This window comes from Sphaerodactylus townsendi, linkage group LG03 (assembly GCF_021028975.2).
Source record: "Sphaerodactylus townsendi isolate TG3544 linkage group LG03, MPM_Stown_v2.3, whole genome shotgun sequence".
NCBI lineage: Eukaryota > Metazoa > Chordata > Lepidosauria > Squamata > Sphaerodactylidae > Sphaerodactylus > Sphaerodactylus townsendi.
The window spans coordinates 177,107,684-177,125,655 of record NC_059427.1 but is presented as its reverse complement, the minus strand read 5'-3'; the positions used below and the strand labels follow the sequence as shown (position 1 = coordinate 177,125,655).

Genomic DNA, 17,972 nt, shown 5'->3' with positions numbered 1-17,972 from the left:
ACCTCCTGCAGCAGCATATTCCAAACACCAATCACTTGTTGCATGAAGAAATGTTTCCTTTTATTTGTCCTAATTCTTCCTCCCACAATAACGATAAGAGAAAATTTGTACCCACCAGGCTGAAGACTAAAAAATCACAAGGAATTTTATAGCATCATAGCAGTGTTGAAAAATTATTTCAAAGCAATTTTGTACAATACAGGTACATAGGAACACAGTAAATATTTTTTTTTCTTTTTTAACACAATAACAGCAAACAGCTAGCCAGAATCTAGATAATTACTGACCTCGTGAAACTTTCAAGGCTGTTAAGCAAAGAACAGGGATTTTTTTCTCAATGCTCTAACATATAATCACGTTGGGGTGAGGCGAGAGGCATAAGAAAAAACAATTTTGCAGAGCGTGAAGAAAAAAAGAAAAAGGAAAAAAAGAAAAATATTTACTGTGTTCCTATGTACCTGTATTGTACAAAATTGCTTTGAAATAATTTTTCAACACTGCTATGATGCTATAAAATTCCTTGTGATTTTTTAGTCTTCAGCCTGGTGGGTACAAATTTTCTCTTATCATTATTGTGGGTGTACCATCCCCTTAATCTTTAGTATGTAGCTAATTCTTCCTCCTGGCATTTTCAATGAATGCCCCCTGGTTCTAGTATTGTGAGAAAGAAAGAGAAAAATTTCTCTCTGTCAACATTTTTTACCCCATGCATAATTTTATAGACTTCAGTCATATCCCCCCTCAGACGTCTCCTCTCCAAACTAAAGAGTCCCAAACGCTGCAGCCTCTCCTCATAAGGAAAGTGCTCCAGTCCCTCAATCATCCTCATTGCCCTTCTCTGCACTTTTTCTATCTCTTCGATATCCTTTTTGAGATGTGGCGACCAGAACTGAACACAGTACTCCAAGTGCGGTCGCACCACTGCTTTATATAAGGGCATGACAATCTTTGCAGTTTTATTATCAGTTCCTTTCCTAATTATCCCCAGCATAGAGTTTGCCTTTTTCACAGCTGCCATGCATTGAGTTGACATTCCCATGAAACTATCAACTAAGACACCCAAATCCCTTTCCTGGTCTGTGACTGACAGCACTGACCCCTGTAGCGTGTATGTGAAGTTTGGATTTTTTGCCCCTATGTGCATCACTTTACTTTTTGCTACATTGAACTGCATTTGCCATTTCTTAGCCCACTCACCTAATTTATCAAGGTCTGCTTGGAGCTCCTTGCAATTTGCATTCTCACCATATAGTGTAGTAACCTGTACCGCTGTCAGTGAACAGCAGGTCACCAGTAAAGACTTGCTTCATATTCTTTCTGAGGTTGGTGTCAAGAAATAATTTACAAAATGAAGAAATTCCTCATATATGACAAAGGAATTGATGAGATCTTTGAAAATATTTTCATCGTGTTTCTACAATTATTATAAATTGGTGCTCACAAAGGATGCTACAGCCTACACAAAATATATTGTGTAATAATATATGAACAACAAAACTGGAGGAAGACATGAAGTGCATTATATATTATATTATAATATTATATTATATTTCCCATATGGGGATGAATTGCAGAAATGTCACACCAGATTCTCAGAAGTTTGTGTACATCCCAAAGACAGTTTCAGGCAAAGCAGCTTAAATAGCGAAATACAGGCTCATTCCGCACATGCAGAATAATGCACTTTCAAACTGCTTTCAATTCTCTTTGAAGCTGTGCGGAATGGCAAAATCCACTTGCAAAAAGTTGTGAAAGTGGTTTGAAAACGCATTATTTTGCGTGTGCGGAAGGGGCCACAGAGTTAATTGAATCAAACCAAGCAGCTTGTTCCAAACTTCTTACTGCTGGATCATCCCTAATGATGCTACATTCATAAATGACAAATCCAAAGAGCAGTCCAGTCCAGCAGGTTCAGTAGTGTTGAGTCTGTCTGTGAACCAGGCTTCTTACTGAAGAAGTCATCTATGTTGTCTGGAAATTTGAATATGCAATAACTAATTCCTCTGCTTTATGATTGTTCAAGGTGTCGTAAGACACTGACAGGATTGTTCTTTGTTGCTTGCTTTCGGGGGCGGGGGATGACGACAAATGAATATAGACTGACTTGTGGATTTGAATTTTTTTCAATCAATAAAGGGGGTTATATGTAAGTTTTGGGCTCACAATCCCAGGTTGTGAGTTGCCACCATTGATTAGATTTCGAAGGAACAAACGCTTGGCAGACTTGTTGGTTAGAGCTGAGGTCGGAGAGCTGTTCCAGCATGATTCTAGGCTTGATGGACCCTTTAAGTGCGGTGGGTGTCCAACTTGTCAGTTAGTGACAGAGATGAATGTCTTTTGACACCTGTCTATGACATATTTCAAGCCACACTTGAAATTTTAAAAATTATGAACCAATTGAAAAAATTGGTTTTACCAATTCTAACTCCAAAATTATTGTGTATCCATTCCTTTGTCCTTGTGATAAAATGTATGTGGGGTGCTCATGTTGCCAAGTGAAGATACATATTTTAGAACATGTGTCAAGAATTGAAAAATGGGTTTCAGAAGCCCTGTTAGTCTCTCACTACACTTTGAAGAATCATAAACCAGAGGAATTACCTTACTGTGTATTAACCAAATTTCTAGACATTAAATACAATAGTTAATGTGTTAATTTATTGATAGCATATAGCATTGTAAGTGGGTACAGTCTGTCGTTGCTTACCTGTGCCTCCTGTTGATTGTTGGCATTCTGAGAAGATGTATTAAGTGTGGCTCCACAGGGCTTTTACTAAATTACCGTCTGAACGTTGGGGGTTAAGAACTAGGAAATCCTCACATGCATTGCAGTCTAGCACATCTTTTTATGAAATGCTAGCCTGCATCATCCACTAGGGAGAGCTTCTACTTTTAAGTCCATGATTACACAAATGTTGCCATTTTCTCATGTTGTGTGTATGTACAACTTTGCCTAACAGCCATTGCAAACTGGGGAGGGGGTACACTGTCTGGTAACTTGCTGGTTCTTGCTTCTGAAAACTTCTCAGGTCTTCAGATAATCAGGCTTGCTTTGGCCTTGAACATGTACAGTAAGGACAATCAGGCAATTTCACATTTGCCCAGATCTCTCTGATAGTAATTCTTCCTACGAAGATGCACACAAATTTTTACAGTACATTATTGAGCAAGTATTGTGTGCTTCAATAGATATGTTTAAGAAAATTGAATGTGCCCTCTTATAATGTAAGACTCACTTCAGTTGTGGAGTAGATCTGTTTAGCAAATATCAGACTCCAAGACATTTTAGAATATGTTTAATGCTTTCTGTGTGAACAACCTTGCTTTTTAAAAATCTTGCACCATACACTTACCAGCTAGGAAGTGAGTTTTTCTCTAAGTAGGCCAGCTGCATCATGCAATCAGTTATAGGTGTCATGTTGTATAAGGACAACCATCCAAATTTAGGTTAGCTTGCTTGTAGTATCAGTAGTGCTAGCAGGACATTTCAATGTATAACAGCAGAGACAATTTGTTTGGCTGAAAAGAAGGAAGCAGTAGTTTACAGGAGATGAACGTCCAGCCAACAGGTAGTAAACATGCTTATAAACAGGAGGTACTATGGATTGGAAGGAAGGCCCCACCTCCTGCTTTTAAAAAACCAAGCAATGTTTTAACTTGCTGTTCATACTTTTACCACTTGATGGTGCCAGAATACCGCTTTGTAGGGCACGGAAGAAAGAAAGCACACGCAAACCATTTCCACGAGGCTTATGGTTGCAAAGTGTTTGGTGTGTATTCCAGTGCACCACTGTGCTGCTTGCACCAGAGCACATGGCCTCGTCTTGTGTGGGTGTTTAGTACAGAAGAAACTGAGCAAAAGCAATTTGACTGTATTGCCTGTGGAAAACTCATTTGCTTTGCTTTTTCCCCCCTTGTGCAAGAAGGCATTCTTGTTAGAGCCTCTCCAGGTCTTGGCTGGTGCTGCTCAGGAAATGAGAGTAGGCTGAATTTTGCTCCCTATCAGGTGTACCTGGAGTGCTCCGAAATTATCGAGAAATTCCTTTGTAGAGCACTTTACAAGTATGTTAGGCATGGCAGAAATAACAATGACCAGTTCATCGCCCACACACAGTGGCTACTCCATTTGGCCCATATGATCAATGATGGCATGAGCTGGAAGGTGGGAGAGGCAGACTCTGTGGGGCATTGGCAGATCAGGCAAGTGCTCCAGAAACCATTGGCTGGGTGGGCAACCCAAAAAATCCTGATGAGACATTTATTCCAATAGCCGAGCTCCTTCTGGGGACAGAGGGAGGAGATCTAGGAAGTATAGAATCATTACAAGGGAAGGAGAAGCTCCCTGTAATAGGCAGGTTTTGAACTGAGTCAGTATCAGCGCTGTTTTTCAGAATTTCTAGCATGTTAAGCAGATGGCAAAATCTGAGCGGTGCATGAAGCAGTAAGGCCCCTGAGATTTCCACCTGTGATCTTGATCCTGGGATGTTGTGTATGAGGGCTGGGTCTGACATAAATGTGAGGGCTGGGTATGACATAAGTGAGGGCTGTGAGGGCTGGGTGTGGCATAAATGTGAGGGCTGGGTATGACATAAATAAGGGCTATGAGGGCTGGGTATGACATAAATGTGACTTGGTCAGACTGGTGGCTGGGGGGGGGGAGGCTTCTTTGGGGAGCCCCCGGCAGGCTCGACAGCCCAGGTCAGCACTGGGTGAGGTGGTCAGCACTGAAGGGGGTGTCTGCCTCAGATGGCAAGCCCTAGCCAAATTGGAATAAGGCGGGGTAGCATTCCAGGCCAGATTGGGAATGGGGTGGGGTGGATGCCTAGATTGACCAGGCCAGATTCGGCGGGGGTGGGGGGATTGCCTCAGATGGCTTGTGGGCCTGATAAGCTTTCTCAAGGAGCCACATCTGGTCCCTATGCCTCATTTCATTTTCATTTCATTTCAATTATATTTGTACCTCGCCCTATCCACAAAGGGCTCAAAGTGGCTAACAACATGATAAACAATACACCTCATGTTTGACACCTCTGCCTTAAACTTCGTTCGTTTAAGGGTCTTGGTCTCCAGTAGGGCTCTTTCTGATCAAAATGTAAATGTCATCAAAATTTTAAGAAAAGTGCACCATCTACAAACCTGGGTCATGTACAAGCACGGGGGGTTGTCTGTGCCACATTTAGCCCGTTGAACAAGACTGATTTGCAGCTCAGTCATTATAGCTAAACAAGCTATATTTACATATGTAGGGTGGAAATTTTTCTGGAAAACTTTCCAGCCTGCATCACTGGCTAATTCAATGTGAACATCAAAGATGGGTGGAGAAGCAAAGGGCACACTGGACAAGAAGGACAAACAGAACATTTTTAAATGGGTTTGGTGCCGCTGATTGGAAGCTCTAGCTAGCCAGGAGAGCTTGGCATCGTTTTTGAGCATGTTTATGCAGCCACATTGCTTGGTTCTAATCCTTTCTGTGCCTACCCAAGGCTGTTCTGAGTACATGCAAGTCATCAGCTGTTCAGTTCACCCTCACTGAAACATGTCTGCTGCTAAACTGTCACTGCTTGTTAATGGTTTGAAATATTCCTGTTAACTGCCTTCTCCCTTTTGATTCATATCGCAGAGTCAGAAAGTGGAAAATTAACAAAAATGAAAGTGGACCGAACTAAGCTGAAGAAAACGCCTACAGAGGCAGTGAGTATTATCTTTTGTCACCTTGAGTTCATTACAGGACCAGAGTGCGACTTGTAGCACATCTGCAAAAATGCTCGCATTATAAATCCTTCTGGCCTGTGGCAGTTTTGGGTTTATTTGACTTTTGTGTTCTGGATGGCTATTGGGCTTCATGTGACTTAGTCTACTATGCCAATTGCAAGTTCCTTAGCCAGAAACTGAGATAAGCAGGAGACACGGGAGAAATTGTCGTGCTCTGAGAATCAATCGACCTTCCACTAGGACCGCTGGCGACTCTGAACCTATAATTACAGAAATTGATTTCCATTATAGGTAACAGGAAGGGACTTCAAAAGGAATTTGTCAGAGCTTTGATCAGTGTCCTGGATCATGTTTTGATTTCAGTGAGCCTCTTAATTTAGCTCAGCAGCCTTATGGGTGGCACTTTGTGTCGTGAGATATCCCAGGAAACATTTTCCAGACTACCTCATATCTGAGTCTTCAAAAGCTATGCAGGTAGCAGTTAAATCTGGGAAATCTAGAACAGGGGGAAAAGCCCTGGTAAACTGCAAGTATGTGTGCTCTTGGATGGGGAGTGGGGGCAGCGTCTATCAAAAGTAATTTATCCTGCATGAAGGGAAGCACCTGGTCCTGCAGCAATGAGTGTGCCTCTCATGCCACTCCTTCATTTTTTTTTCAAGCCGGCAGATTGCAGAGCCTTGATTGACAAGCTCAAGGTTTGTAATGATGAGCAGCTGCTGCTGGAACTCCAACAGATCAAAACATGGAATATTGGGAAGGTATGTGATACCAGCAGGTGGACGGGGAGAGCAGCGGCAGCATGTGCGTGGGACGGTTTGTCAGAAGGTGGCGGCCATCGTCTTACCATTGAATTGGGGGATGGGGGGGGGGTCAACACCACTTTCCTTTTTTTTGAGGCTTTGAGCCAACCCATACATCCCATACAGCCATCAGAGTCAGCATTGTCTGCTCAGACTCTCAGTGACAATCCAGGATCACAGGAGGATGACTTTCACGTCACCTGCTTACTGACCCTTTTAAGTGGAAATGCCAGGGGATGAACCTGGGAGGTTCTGCCTGCCAAGCGGATGATCTTCCACTGAACTGTGGTCCTGCTCCAGCATGTCTGACTTGTGATAAAATGTGAAGGAGGATGCAAGCTTCAGATACACTTTGTCCTAGCAGGCGAGGACTTTAAAATAACTGATTACTTCAGAGATTTTTAGAAAGCGGGTAGAGACAGCTTGGGCTTTTGCCCAGCAAGGCTTCTGATTGGCTGTTGGAAATTTGATTGGCAGTTCAAACTTTTTTTTTTTAAATGTTCCTTTGGCAGCAACTGCCAGCAAAGCACAGCGATCTTCACTGTGTGACTGGAGGTCAGCTGCTGCAGCCGTTGTGTGGCTGGCTTCACCTCTTGTGGCAGCTGTCTTGAGACTTTGCCCACCGAAGGTGCTGAAAGGCTCAGAAACACTGGGGACTGGTTCTCTAGGAGGTACAATGGGCTCTTTCCTCTCCAACTGTCATTATATATTTTGTCCTTTTTTTTTCCAGTGTGAACTTTATCACTGGGTGGACTTGCTAGACAGATTTGATGGTATCCTGGCAGATGCTGGGCAGACGGTGGAGAACATGTCATGGATGCTGCTGTGCGACCGGCCAGAAAGAGAGCAGCTGAAATCCCTGCTTTTATCAGTGCTGAACTTCACTGCCCTGCTCATAGAATATAGCTTTTCTCGCCACCTGTACAGCTCTATTGAGGTAACAAATGGAAAAGAAATAGTTCAGTGATAGGTGTCTAGGTAGATGGGAGAGACTTGCACGAGTTCTCAGTGAAAGTGCTCGCAAGTCCAAGCTGACTTACGGTGACTCAATAGGGTTTTCAGAGCAATACAGGAACCAACGTGGTTTGCCGTTGCCTGCCTCTGCATAGCAACCTTGGATTCCTTGGTGGTTTCCTATCCATGTACTAACAGGGTTGACTCTGCTTAGCTTCTGAAACTGGGCTAGGCTGGGACATCCGGGTCTTAAAACAGATTGGCCCTGATATTGCCAGGCATTTGGCTGTTGGGCCATATATGCTGGTGTCATTAAAATTTGGATAGATGATGGCTTTTTGGTACTTCACGTGTGTGTCCAGTATTCTAGAATACTCAGGTGGCTTAAAGATCTCTCTTGCTTGGGGTCGGCCTCATTTTGACAGTTACCCCTATGCCCTCCTTTCATGCATTGCTTCCCCCCTCTTTCCCTAGTTCTCTAGTGCCTTTTAGAATTCTTGATGGTCCTTGAGTTCTGACGCCTTTGCTAAGGTTATTTACCATATATACTCGTGCATAAGTCGACCCGCATATAAGTCGAGGCACCTAATTTTACCACAAAAAACTGGGAAAACTTATTGACTCGCGTATAAGTCGAGGGTGGGAAATGCAGCATCAATTGAGGCACCAGTAGGTTAAATGTTTTTGAATATTTATTTCAAAGAAAAACAGTAAACTGGCTCTGTAAGTGGAAAAGAGGGTCAACAAGAACAATATGGTATCAACAATAACTTTAAAAGTACAAAAATCTTAGCTCAACCAGCAACCAAGCTAAAACACAAGAGTTAAAATCCTTCAAAACTGGATTCCTCATCATCATCTGTATGTCCAAATGTAACCCAACTTAGATTTTAAGAGGGATATTATCAGAAATGAAAAATCTACTATTAGCTTCCATTGTAAACAATGGGGGATGGGGCATCCCCTTTGGGGGTCAATAACTTTGGATCCCCTGACCCAAACTTCACCAAACCTGGCTGGTATCATAAAGAGACTCTCCTGATGAGACCAGCCATGTTTGGTGAAGTTTGGTTCAGAGGGTCCAAAGTTATGGATCCTCGAAAGGGTAGCCCCATCTACTAATAGCTGCCATTGAAAACAATGGGGGATGGGGGCACCTCCTTTGGGGGTCCATAATTTTGGACCCCCTGAACCAAACGTTACCAAACTTGGCTGGTATCATCAGCAGAGTCTTCTGAGGGTACCCTGAAATTTTGGTGCCTCTAGCATAAAAACTGCGCCCCTTGCTGGCTGGCAAAGTAAAAACACAAAAATTTTTTAAATGACCCGCATATAAGTCGACTTATACATGAGTATATACGGTAGGTTATCTTTGCTGTCCAAATTCTGTGGGTTGAAGCAGGGAGGAAGAGACTGAGAAATAGTGACTGAACTGTGGTGGCCTTCTGACCTCACAGCAGTTTGAATGAGGAACTTGTGCGCAGCTCTGCCCCTGAACTATGGTAATTACCTTGGCGGCTGGACCAGGAGCTCGGTGATCCAGGAATGTGCTCCTTAATCAGATGGGAAAACTGAAGTCTGTTTTGGTGGGAAATGGAGACAGTTTTGGGCTTCCTCAAGTGCACATTTCCGATACTTTCTCTTCCATCCAGCACTTGACAACTTTATTGGCGTCGTCTGATATGCAAGTGGTCCTTGCAGTGCTGAATCTCCTGTACGTATTTAGCAAGCGTTCCAACTACATCACCCGCCTTGGCTCAGACAAGAGGATGCCTCTTCTGTCCCGCCTGCAGCATTTGGCAGAGGTAAGCTGCTGGAGGGTCCCTAGATTGGCACTTCCCGGCATGATCAGTCAGCCCATGCCAAGCTGATGGTCTGCCACTCTCCAGAGTTGCTCTTCAAGCCATGGCTGCAGAGAGAACTATAATAAACCTGTTACAATTGCATGAATCATGTTCCTTCTCCTGCTGCACTGTTTGGAGAATTGGAAGTCTTCATAGCATTAAATGTCTTGGCTTCGATTCTAGACAGATTCAGCCAAAGCAGAGAAATCAATCATATTTTGTTGCTTTCTTTTCAAGGCTTTGGATCTTTGGCTGTCTGTATCACACTATCCTGCTTGCTAAACACCATCTGTGTGTATCAGGCTGCTAAGTAGAATGTACTTTGCTCCTGCTCCCAAAACCAATATAACTGTCGTGCCTTTAAAAACAAGAACGCCTTGACTGTGTGTGCTTTGGGACTCCCCTGACATAGCCTGCCAGCCTGTTCTTTGTCCTGGGAGTAATTCTGTGGACAAGTTACACGATGTTAAACAGACGTGATTAGAAGCTGAAGACAGATCTGAGCATTCAGTCCCTTGCTTGGCTGCATTGCAAATGTCAAGCCTGCTCTTTTACAGGCTTTTGTGAAACTGCAGGTGCTCATAGATCTCTTTTGTTTGGGGCCGGCTGTGGCCTCGTTTTGACTGTTACCCCCGTGCCCTCCTTTCACGCACTGCTTCTTTCCCTTTCATTCGCAATATGGTGAGATAAGCATGGCACTGTGCCATGTGAAGGGAGCCCAGTCTGCAACAGTCCGTGTGCCTAGAGGTCTGTCCTGCCTGAAAGGTAGTGGCCCCAAAGTTAGTGTCACGTACAAAACGAGACAGTTCTAGGGCTACTGCTGTGTGCCTCATGCAGAAGGAAATGGAAGCAGATGGGAGGAAAGGACTTGAGAGCAGAGGATGGATAGAAGAGGAAGGGAGCAGTGCTAACCCCGGGTAGTTTGTTACCTTGTGAAAAAAGCATCTTGTACTTTAAGGTAGTTTTGTTTTAAACTAGCTCATGAATTACCTTTTAATATAAACATTTACATATAAACATTTGCAAATATTTCCAGGTCCATTATTTAGAGAACCAAAGTTCATGTATCAGTCAATAAAGGAAAGCTGGAAAGAGCCTAATTCAAGCTTTCTCTCCTAACAGGTCCATAAATACCTTTAAAGCCTTCCTGGGGTTGTTTGCTTATACTGGGTTGTGCATCTGGCTACCCCTCCCTTCCCCCCCCCCCCCCCCAGTTTTTTTTCCTTTGCAGTTCAGATTCTTGGCATATCTCTGGCAAAAGTGGACTCCTAAGGAAAGTTACTCCAGTCAAAGCCTGTTCGTTTCAGTGGGTTTTAGACTAAAGTAACTCTCCTCAGGATTGCGCCGTTGTCCTCACTGTGGTTTTAGTCAGTGGTTCAGAGTGCTGCCTACAACTTTGGGTGCTGATCCTCTCAATCATAGAGGGTGCCATGGCCGAGCTCTTGGTTTTCAGGTTCTCTCCAGGCAGTGGGTAGAAGATGAGTGGCTGGCCATGAACCAAGTTCTTGGGCTGGCTTCTCAGAGTTTCCTGAAGTCTTTCTGTATTGACTGGTTTTTTTTGTTTAGTAGTACCTGCCTTCATAGTGCTCGGTCGTGATGAATGGCCTCTTTCTGTAAACTTTGAGCAGCGTGAATCTTTCTTTTGTTCTTCACCTTCAGCCTTCTAAGCCAAAAAGCCAGCACGGTGTAGTGGTTAAGAGCAGGTGGACTTTAACTGGGAGAACTGGGTTTATTTTGCCGCTCCTTCCCATGAAGCCTGCTGGATGACCTTGGGCCAGTCATGGTTCTCTCAGAACTCTCTCTCCCTATCATCTTCATAGGGTCTTTGTTGTGGGGAGAGGAAGGGAAGGGAGTTTATAAGTGGCTTTGAGACTCCTTACAGTTGAAAAAAGCGGGACATACATCCAAACTCTTCTTCTTAGTCTGAATTTTTGAATTGCTTTTGGAAATGAACATCTTGAGGACAGGCTAGAAGAGCAGATGTTCAGAACTATAGCGAAAAGGACGCAGGCCCACTGGTGGGTTTCTCTTGAGTGCTTTTCAAGATTTTAATCCAGAAGTGAATACAACTGGCAAAGCCACAAACATTTCACCGGACCAGTTTTTTCCCTTGATGAAGCCTATTCAAGGTTCCCTGCCAAGTTGTCCCTGGGGGATTATGTCAAAGCATTGTGCCTTTTGGGGAGGCTATTTGTCTTAAATAATTTTCTCTTTCTGCAGAGTTGGGGCGGCAAAGAGAATGGCTTTGGCCTGGCAGAATGCTGTAGAGATTTGCACATGCTGGTAAGTATTCAATTTGGTTTCCGCCCCCTTTTTTTAGCATTCTGCAGCTCATTGCTTTAGTCAAGGTTTGTGAAACTCCTAGTTGCCTTCCAATATACTGGATGGAGAATGTGTCCTTTCCCAAGTGTATTTTGCACAGAAACCTCTCTTGCTGTCGGTTGTTGGGAATTTTATCAGTAAACAGTGGATGATCTTGTGGGAAGAAATCTGGCCTTCCTAGTGGACAGGAGTCCGTTGAAACTCACTAGCATTCCGCAGTGTGCTGGAAGTCAAACCCACTGTTGGAATGGGCTTCGTGAAAGCCTTCAACGTTTTGGAGCAGGGATCCCCAACATGGCGCCTGCGAATGCTGTGGTGACCACCATCACTTCCTGACACCTGCCAAGCATGTTTAGAAAGTGACTGGCGCCAGGCACGGCTTTCTGATTGGTCATTAGAGATCTGGCTGGTTGTGCAGATTTTTGAATAGTTGCTTCAGCAATAGCTGCCCCCCCCCCCCCCCACCCACAAGCGATTAACTGGGTGTATGCAAGAAAATCTTTTAAAATAGTATTCTTATTTAAAAAGGCTTCCTGTTCAGTAGAGCATCCTCCTAAAAAGCTGACTAGTTACTATTACAGTTCTACCTGACCTCCCTCACAAACCTGATTCCCTGGCATTTTGTGGTTGGCTCTGCTTCTTGTGGCAGCCATTTTGTTCTCGTGCCCATCACCCTGTGTCAGAATTCCAATGGTGATGGCAGATTGGGGACCCCTGTTTCAGAGCACTGGGATTCAGATCCTGATATCATCTCCTCCAGTTTTTCTTCAGTATCCTAATGGTATTTTAGGGTGCATCTTCCTTGGTCACACTGGGAGATTTTTGCCCAGTGGTCTGGGTGCGGATGCCAGTTTGTGGTAATTCCCTGATGGTTTTCATCCTGGTATCAGAATTCTGTTTTAAAAGGTGACCTTCAGGTGTGCTTTTTGGTGATGGGGAGAGATCAATGTTGGGAAGTGATCTGGCTACTATCCCTGCTGTGAAGCTATATCACCATGGGCAGTTGGAATCATATAGGCATTTCTAGATGCAAGGGTGTTGTGGGTAATTGGGATGACGGTCAGCTGCAGCATCGGTGGATGAAACGCCTGCTAGCAGACCACTACTAATCTAGGCAGATTAGCGGGATTTTTACTTAATTCATTTTTACAAGATTTATATCCTACCTTTTTTTATATGCAAAATTTACTGTATTTTTTTTACAAAACTTTATAACAACAAAAGAGAAAAAAGGAAATATGTAGGAAAAAAGTGATGAATAATTTCAAACAAGTAAGATTACAAAAGGCCCTAAAGTAAAATAAAGAATAAAACACCCAAAGAAAGTGGAAGTGAGAAACTACAAGAAAGGGCGTGAGAAGACGGGGAGGCAGCTTCTAAAAGCTGGACAGCTCGCTCAAAGTGGGTCAAAAAAGAACCCAAACTAGTCCATCTGTTAGTCCCCAGAGCTTCCTGGAGAGGCTAGAGGCAGACCCTGTCTGCTGTTTTCCAGCAATTGCCCCTTTCAGTGTTGTGTGACAGAGAGCTCCTAGAAGCTCAGTCTGTTCGAAGCACCATCTTTCCTGGAAGTCCAAATGTATAGCCTGCCTTTCTGCCCTCACAAGGACCACTAAGGGGGCTAACGAAACCTCTGTAATAAAATCACATTTTAAAACCATTAGGACAAAAGCACAAAATAATTAAAATAAGAACTAAAATACATGGAGAAGAAACAATAAGGGAGGATCACTGAGGGAATGCAAACCAAAAGTTGGCAACAGAAGGGAACAGACCAGTTTTCTTGGGGATGGAGATGCAGAGTTTTGATGCTACTACTGAGAAGGCCCTTTCTTGGGTTGTTACAATCTAATCTCAGAAGGAGGAGCACCTGAAGCTGGGCCCCCAAAGATGACTGTAGTGGTCAGGTAGCTTCAGAAGGGTGTAGGTGGTCTTTTATGCATGTTGATCGCAAAGCATGTAGAATTTTGAAGGTCAAAACCAATGAATTCTGCCTGGAAATAAATGGGGAACCAGTGTAGATATGCCAAGCTTGGAGTGATAGGATCCCTGTGACCCACTCCAGTCAGCATCCTGGCTGCAACATTCTGTACCAGTTGAAATTTCCTGAACACTTTGCAAGGGCAGCCCTGTGTAGAATGCACTGCAGTCAATAATCCCGAAGGCTTCCGTACTGCAGTGTGGAAGCTTGCTTTTGATGAGCAGAACTGAACCGCCAGCAAGTTATCTCCCTGCTGGACGGCTGTCCACCCTGCACGGCACCAGTAAGCCGTAATCTAATCTAGAGGTTACCAGCGCATGTTCCACATTGGCCACTGCTGCTGGATAACCAGTTGAAATTGGTAAAAGGCATCCCTGGCCACAGCTGCTTATCCAGTGACGGGCCTAAGTCTAAACTACAGGCTTATTCCTTCAAGGGGTGTTCAATCCCATCCTGGGTCAGACTTTGCATTCGTTAGTAGCATTTGTTCGTCTGCATTCACTCCCAAGTCTGCCTCCAGACACCAGTTCAGGGGTTCTGTAGCCTCCTCAAGGTCCACAAAAAGGGCATGAGAGAACGGAATGTCATCAGCGTATCTGTGACAACCCAGCTCAAATCTCTGGGCGACCTCACCCAGCAGTTTCATGTGGGTGTTAAAGAGTGTGCTGGTAAGAGGGAACCTTGCTGGGACCCCTCAGGCCAAGGGGCTGAGCAGCCATTTCCTGGCACCACCTTCTGAAATCTGCCTTCTGGGTCGGATGGGAACTACCACAGAACAGTCTCTTCCAATTGCAGCCCAGAATGGCAACCTGGAAGGGCATCAAAAGCTGCTGAGAGGTCCAGGAGAATCAAGGGTCACGCTCCATCTCCTAGTCCCGTGGTGGCGAACCTTTGGCACTCCAGATGTTATGGACTACATTTCCCATCAGCCCCTGCCAGCATGGTCAATTGGCCATGCTGGCAGGGGCTGATGGGAATTGTAGTCCATAACATCTGGAGTGCCAAAGGTTCGCCACCACTGTCCTAGTCCAAGTCATCCAGCAGTGTAAATCAGCCCCACAAATAGGCCTAAAACTAGATTGGAAAGGATCTAAACCCTTTTTTCTCATCCAATCTTACCACCCATTCAGTCACCTTGCTCAGGAATGGAACATTTGAGACTGGTCAATAATTATTAAGCGCTTATGGGTCCAGGGTATGCTCTTTAGAAGTGGACACCCACAGCCTGTTGGAAGGCTGAGGTAAACCCCCCCCCCCCACCTCTCTCCTGGAGGCATTAATTGCCCCTTGAACCCAGTCAGCCAGCTCCCCCCACCGTCGATTTAAGTGACCAGGAAAGGCATGGATTACACGAGCTGGTGGGAGGCCTCCAACCTCCAAGAATCCTGTCCACATCCTCAGACTGAACAAACTGAGAAGTGGGCATCAGGGCAGGTTAGTACCCTGGCACCTCTGCTAGCGTAGATTCCAAATCGGAACAGATGCAGCAGATTCTATCTGAAAAACAGATGAACCGTCCACCTCCTTCTGCAGGCCAGATTCCAACGGGCCTCTGACTACTTGGAACAAGTTCGCTGGCCTGCACTGTGTAGGCACAACGGTGGTGGGAAAATGTTTATTTGCTGCTGTCACTGCCCTGGAGTATGGCTTTAAATTAGCTTTCACCTGTGTCTTATTGGATTTATCCTGAGGCTGCCTCCACTGTTGCTCTAGTGGTCTCCCTTGCCTTTTCATCACCTTGGTAAACCTCAACTCTAGCATTTGAGAGCAGGTGCTTGGAAGCAATCATGTCAACTCTCTGGGGGTCGTTTCCTCAACTAGGGTTGAGGAATACCCTCAACTAGGGTATTGGCAGGAGTACCAGCCGTATCAAGAGGAAAATTCCCTGGGCCAACAGAACGCCATTCAGATCCTTCTGGCCCTTGGTGGTGGATTATTTTAAATAGATTTCCCACCCCTGCAGAGTGGTGGTATTCCTGTACTCTGGACTACTAAATGATCTGTACATGGCAAAGGAGCCATCCTCAATTCCTCTACCCTCAGATCACATTCCTCCTTCCTAGACCAAATATCAAATTGAGAGTGTGATCTGTGTATTGGGTTGGACCAGTTATTATTGAGATAAGCCCCTGGCTGTTATGGAGGCCATGAACAACCACTCCCAAACCCCTTCTGGCAATATAGCCTTGGTGTGGATGTTGGTCCTCCATCCTACCCCAGCCCCCCAAGACCATCTCTGCCTGCTCAGGCAGGGAGACTGGACAGCTTGGGAGGCAGTACTCCAGTAGAACCCCATTCCTTTGTCTCAATCCCAACAGTAGCTTCACAGCCTCAAAACCAGTGATGTCTTGGATGTGACACCATGCTTGGGGGGGGACAGTCTACAGACTACAGCGACACCACTTCCCAAGTGTGGTGGAGCTGCTGTTGCTCCAAAACAATTAAAAAGAGTAAAATGCAACAGTTCCAGTATAATAGTAAACACATTTTGAGCAGAACAGCTCTTCCGTGAGGGTCTGTGCTTATTCTAAGATGATCAGACCTTGCAGGATTTATCATATAGGGATAGTGCACTTGATCGGCCTGTGTCTTGTGGTGTTCTGGCAATGTGTGGCACCAATGTAGTGGCAGCCAAAGCCCCTGGAATAGGACGCCCTTCTGCTTTGATCGCTCTATGGTTTGGCTGTCATGTAACTTTTGTGCGTATTGGGGCTAGAGCAGGGGTAGGGAACCTGGGCCATGCTGGTAGGGGCTGATGGGAATTGTAGTTCCTGAACATCTGGAGAGCCGCAGGTTCCCTACCCCTGGGCTAGAGCTCACGTGGGTTGAGGTCCATAATAGCATTGGGTTCTGAAATCCTGCCTGACCTGGACTTGGGTGGACAGATGCACCTCCTGATACAGCTGTTTATAGTGAGAATACGTAATCCGGGAGCTGCAAGACAGTGTTACCTCAGGCACTTCTGGTGCAGTTTTGTAGGGCTCTGGAGGCAAGATTGTTGCGTGGTTTTTCCCCCCTACATCTTTTTTGATTCCCAGAATGCATCACCATGTCACGGTGTCTTCATACCGAATCCTGACTTCTTAATCTTATCTCTCTCTCCTCCCTTCTCCTTGCAAAAGAGAGATGAGGCTTGGGGTGGGGGTGGGGTCAGACTGCTGCCAGGGCCGGGCTCCCGGCTGATCTCTGTACCAGGGTCGGTTGTTCGCCCAAGATAGTAGCCCCACCCGTTCTGTTGCTTTTCTCTCCAGTTCAGGATAAGTGTGACTTGATTTTAGAGGGTGTGTTTGTGCCATCTGATTTGTTCTGATTCCATACTGTGGTCTGTACACAGAAATATCCTCCCAGTGCAACTACACTACACTTTGAATTCTATGCAGAGCCAGGGGCCGAGGTCAAAGTGGACAAAAGGGTGAGTCTCCTACAGACTTGTTCTTGTAGGGTTCCGCGGGAAATGGGTGGAAAGCAAGATTGGTGAAAGATCCCAGGCCAACCATACTGGGTCGCAAAAAGAGGTAGCATGTTGCGCCGTACTCTGTCTCCAAGACAGGTGGGGACCTCTGTCCCTTAGTCCTCTGGCTATTACTGGCGAGTGACTACTAAGATGGAGGAAGTTGTATTGTCGAAGGCTTTTACGGCCCAGAATCAACAGGGTGTTGTGGGTTTTCCATGCTGTACATCCATGGTCTGGTAGTTGTTGCCCCTAACATTCTGGTCGCGTTTATTTGTGGCTGGCGTCTGCAGAAGTACAGTGCATCTTACTGTGACATGCCTCAGAAGATACCAACCATAGATGCGGGCAAAATGTTAGAAACAAAAACTGTCAGACCACAGCCACACAGTCTGGAATACCCACAACACCCAGTGGAGGAAATTGCTTTAGGTATGTGATGGTGCCGGCAGCCTGTTAATCTTCTCCTTAGATGCTCTCAGTAGCTAGATCAGTCCCGGTCAGAGTTGGTCATGGTCCACCCAGTGCACTTGCCCCTCTGTGTGGGCCGCTGCGCTCTTCAACGAGTGCATTGCTTAACTCTGGGAAGCGGTGGTGATGCCAGGGGTTCCATCTTGTTGAGGCCCCGCCATTCGCCTTTTTGTCTTGGAGAGGGTTCGCTTTTCTCTTTGCTGATCACCTCTCTGAGGGAGGCAGTGTGACCCCACCAGTCTTTGCCCTCCCTGGGGATGACATCAGCTGGGGGATTTCCCCACCCAGATTCAGAGGCCAGCAGCAACCACCAGGGAAATATGACAGAAACTGGGTGGGGAAATCCCCCAGCTGATGTCATCACCAGGTCAAAGTTGGTAGCAGCCTTCCAGCGCACGGTAAATTTGCTATCTTTCAAGGTTTCCAAGCTGATTCCTCTA

At 45.3% G+C, this 17,972-nt stretch overlaps 1 protein-coding gene across 1 annotated transcript in view; it reads left to right on the top strand.

The window, feature by feature from the left end:
- The window catches only part of HUWE1 (HECT, UBA and WWE domain containing E3 ubiquitin protein ligase 1), a 119,340-nt gene that overhangs the window by 23,250 nt on the left and 78,118 nt on the right, over positions 1-17,972 (top strand). The window contains exons 3-8 of the mRNA XM_048487617.1: positions 5,621-5,691; positions 6,372-6,470; positions 7,243-7,449; positions 9,119-9,271; positions 11,531-11,593; positions 16,945-17,022. Of these exons, the coding sequence (XP_048343574.1) occupies positions 5,647-5,691; positions 6,372-6,470; positions 7,243-7,449; positions 9,119-9,271; positions 11,531-11,593; positions 16,945-17,022 (645 nt within the window). The 5' untranslated portion in view covers positions 5,621-5,646. The remainder of the gene's footprint in view (positions 1-5,620; positions 5,692-6,371; positions 6,471-7,242; positions 7,450-9,118; positions 9,272-11,530; positions 11,594-16,944; positions 17,023-17,972) is intronic.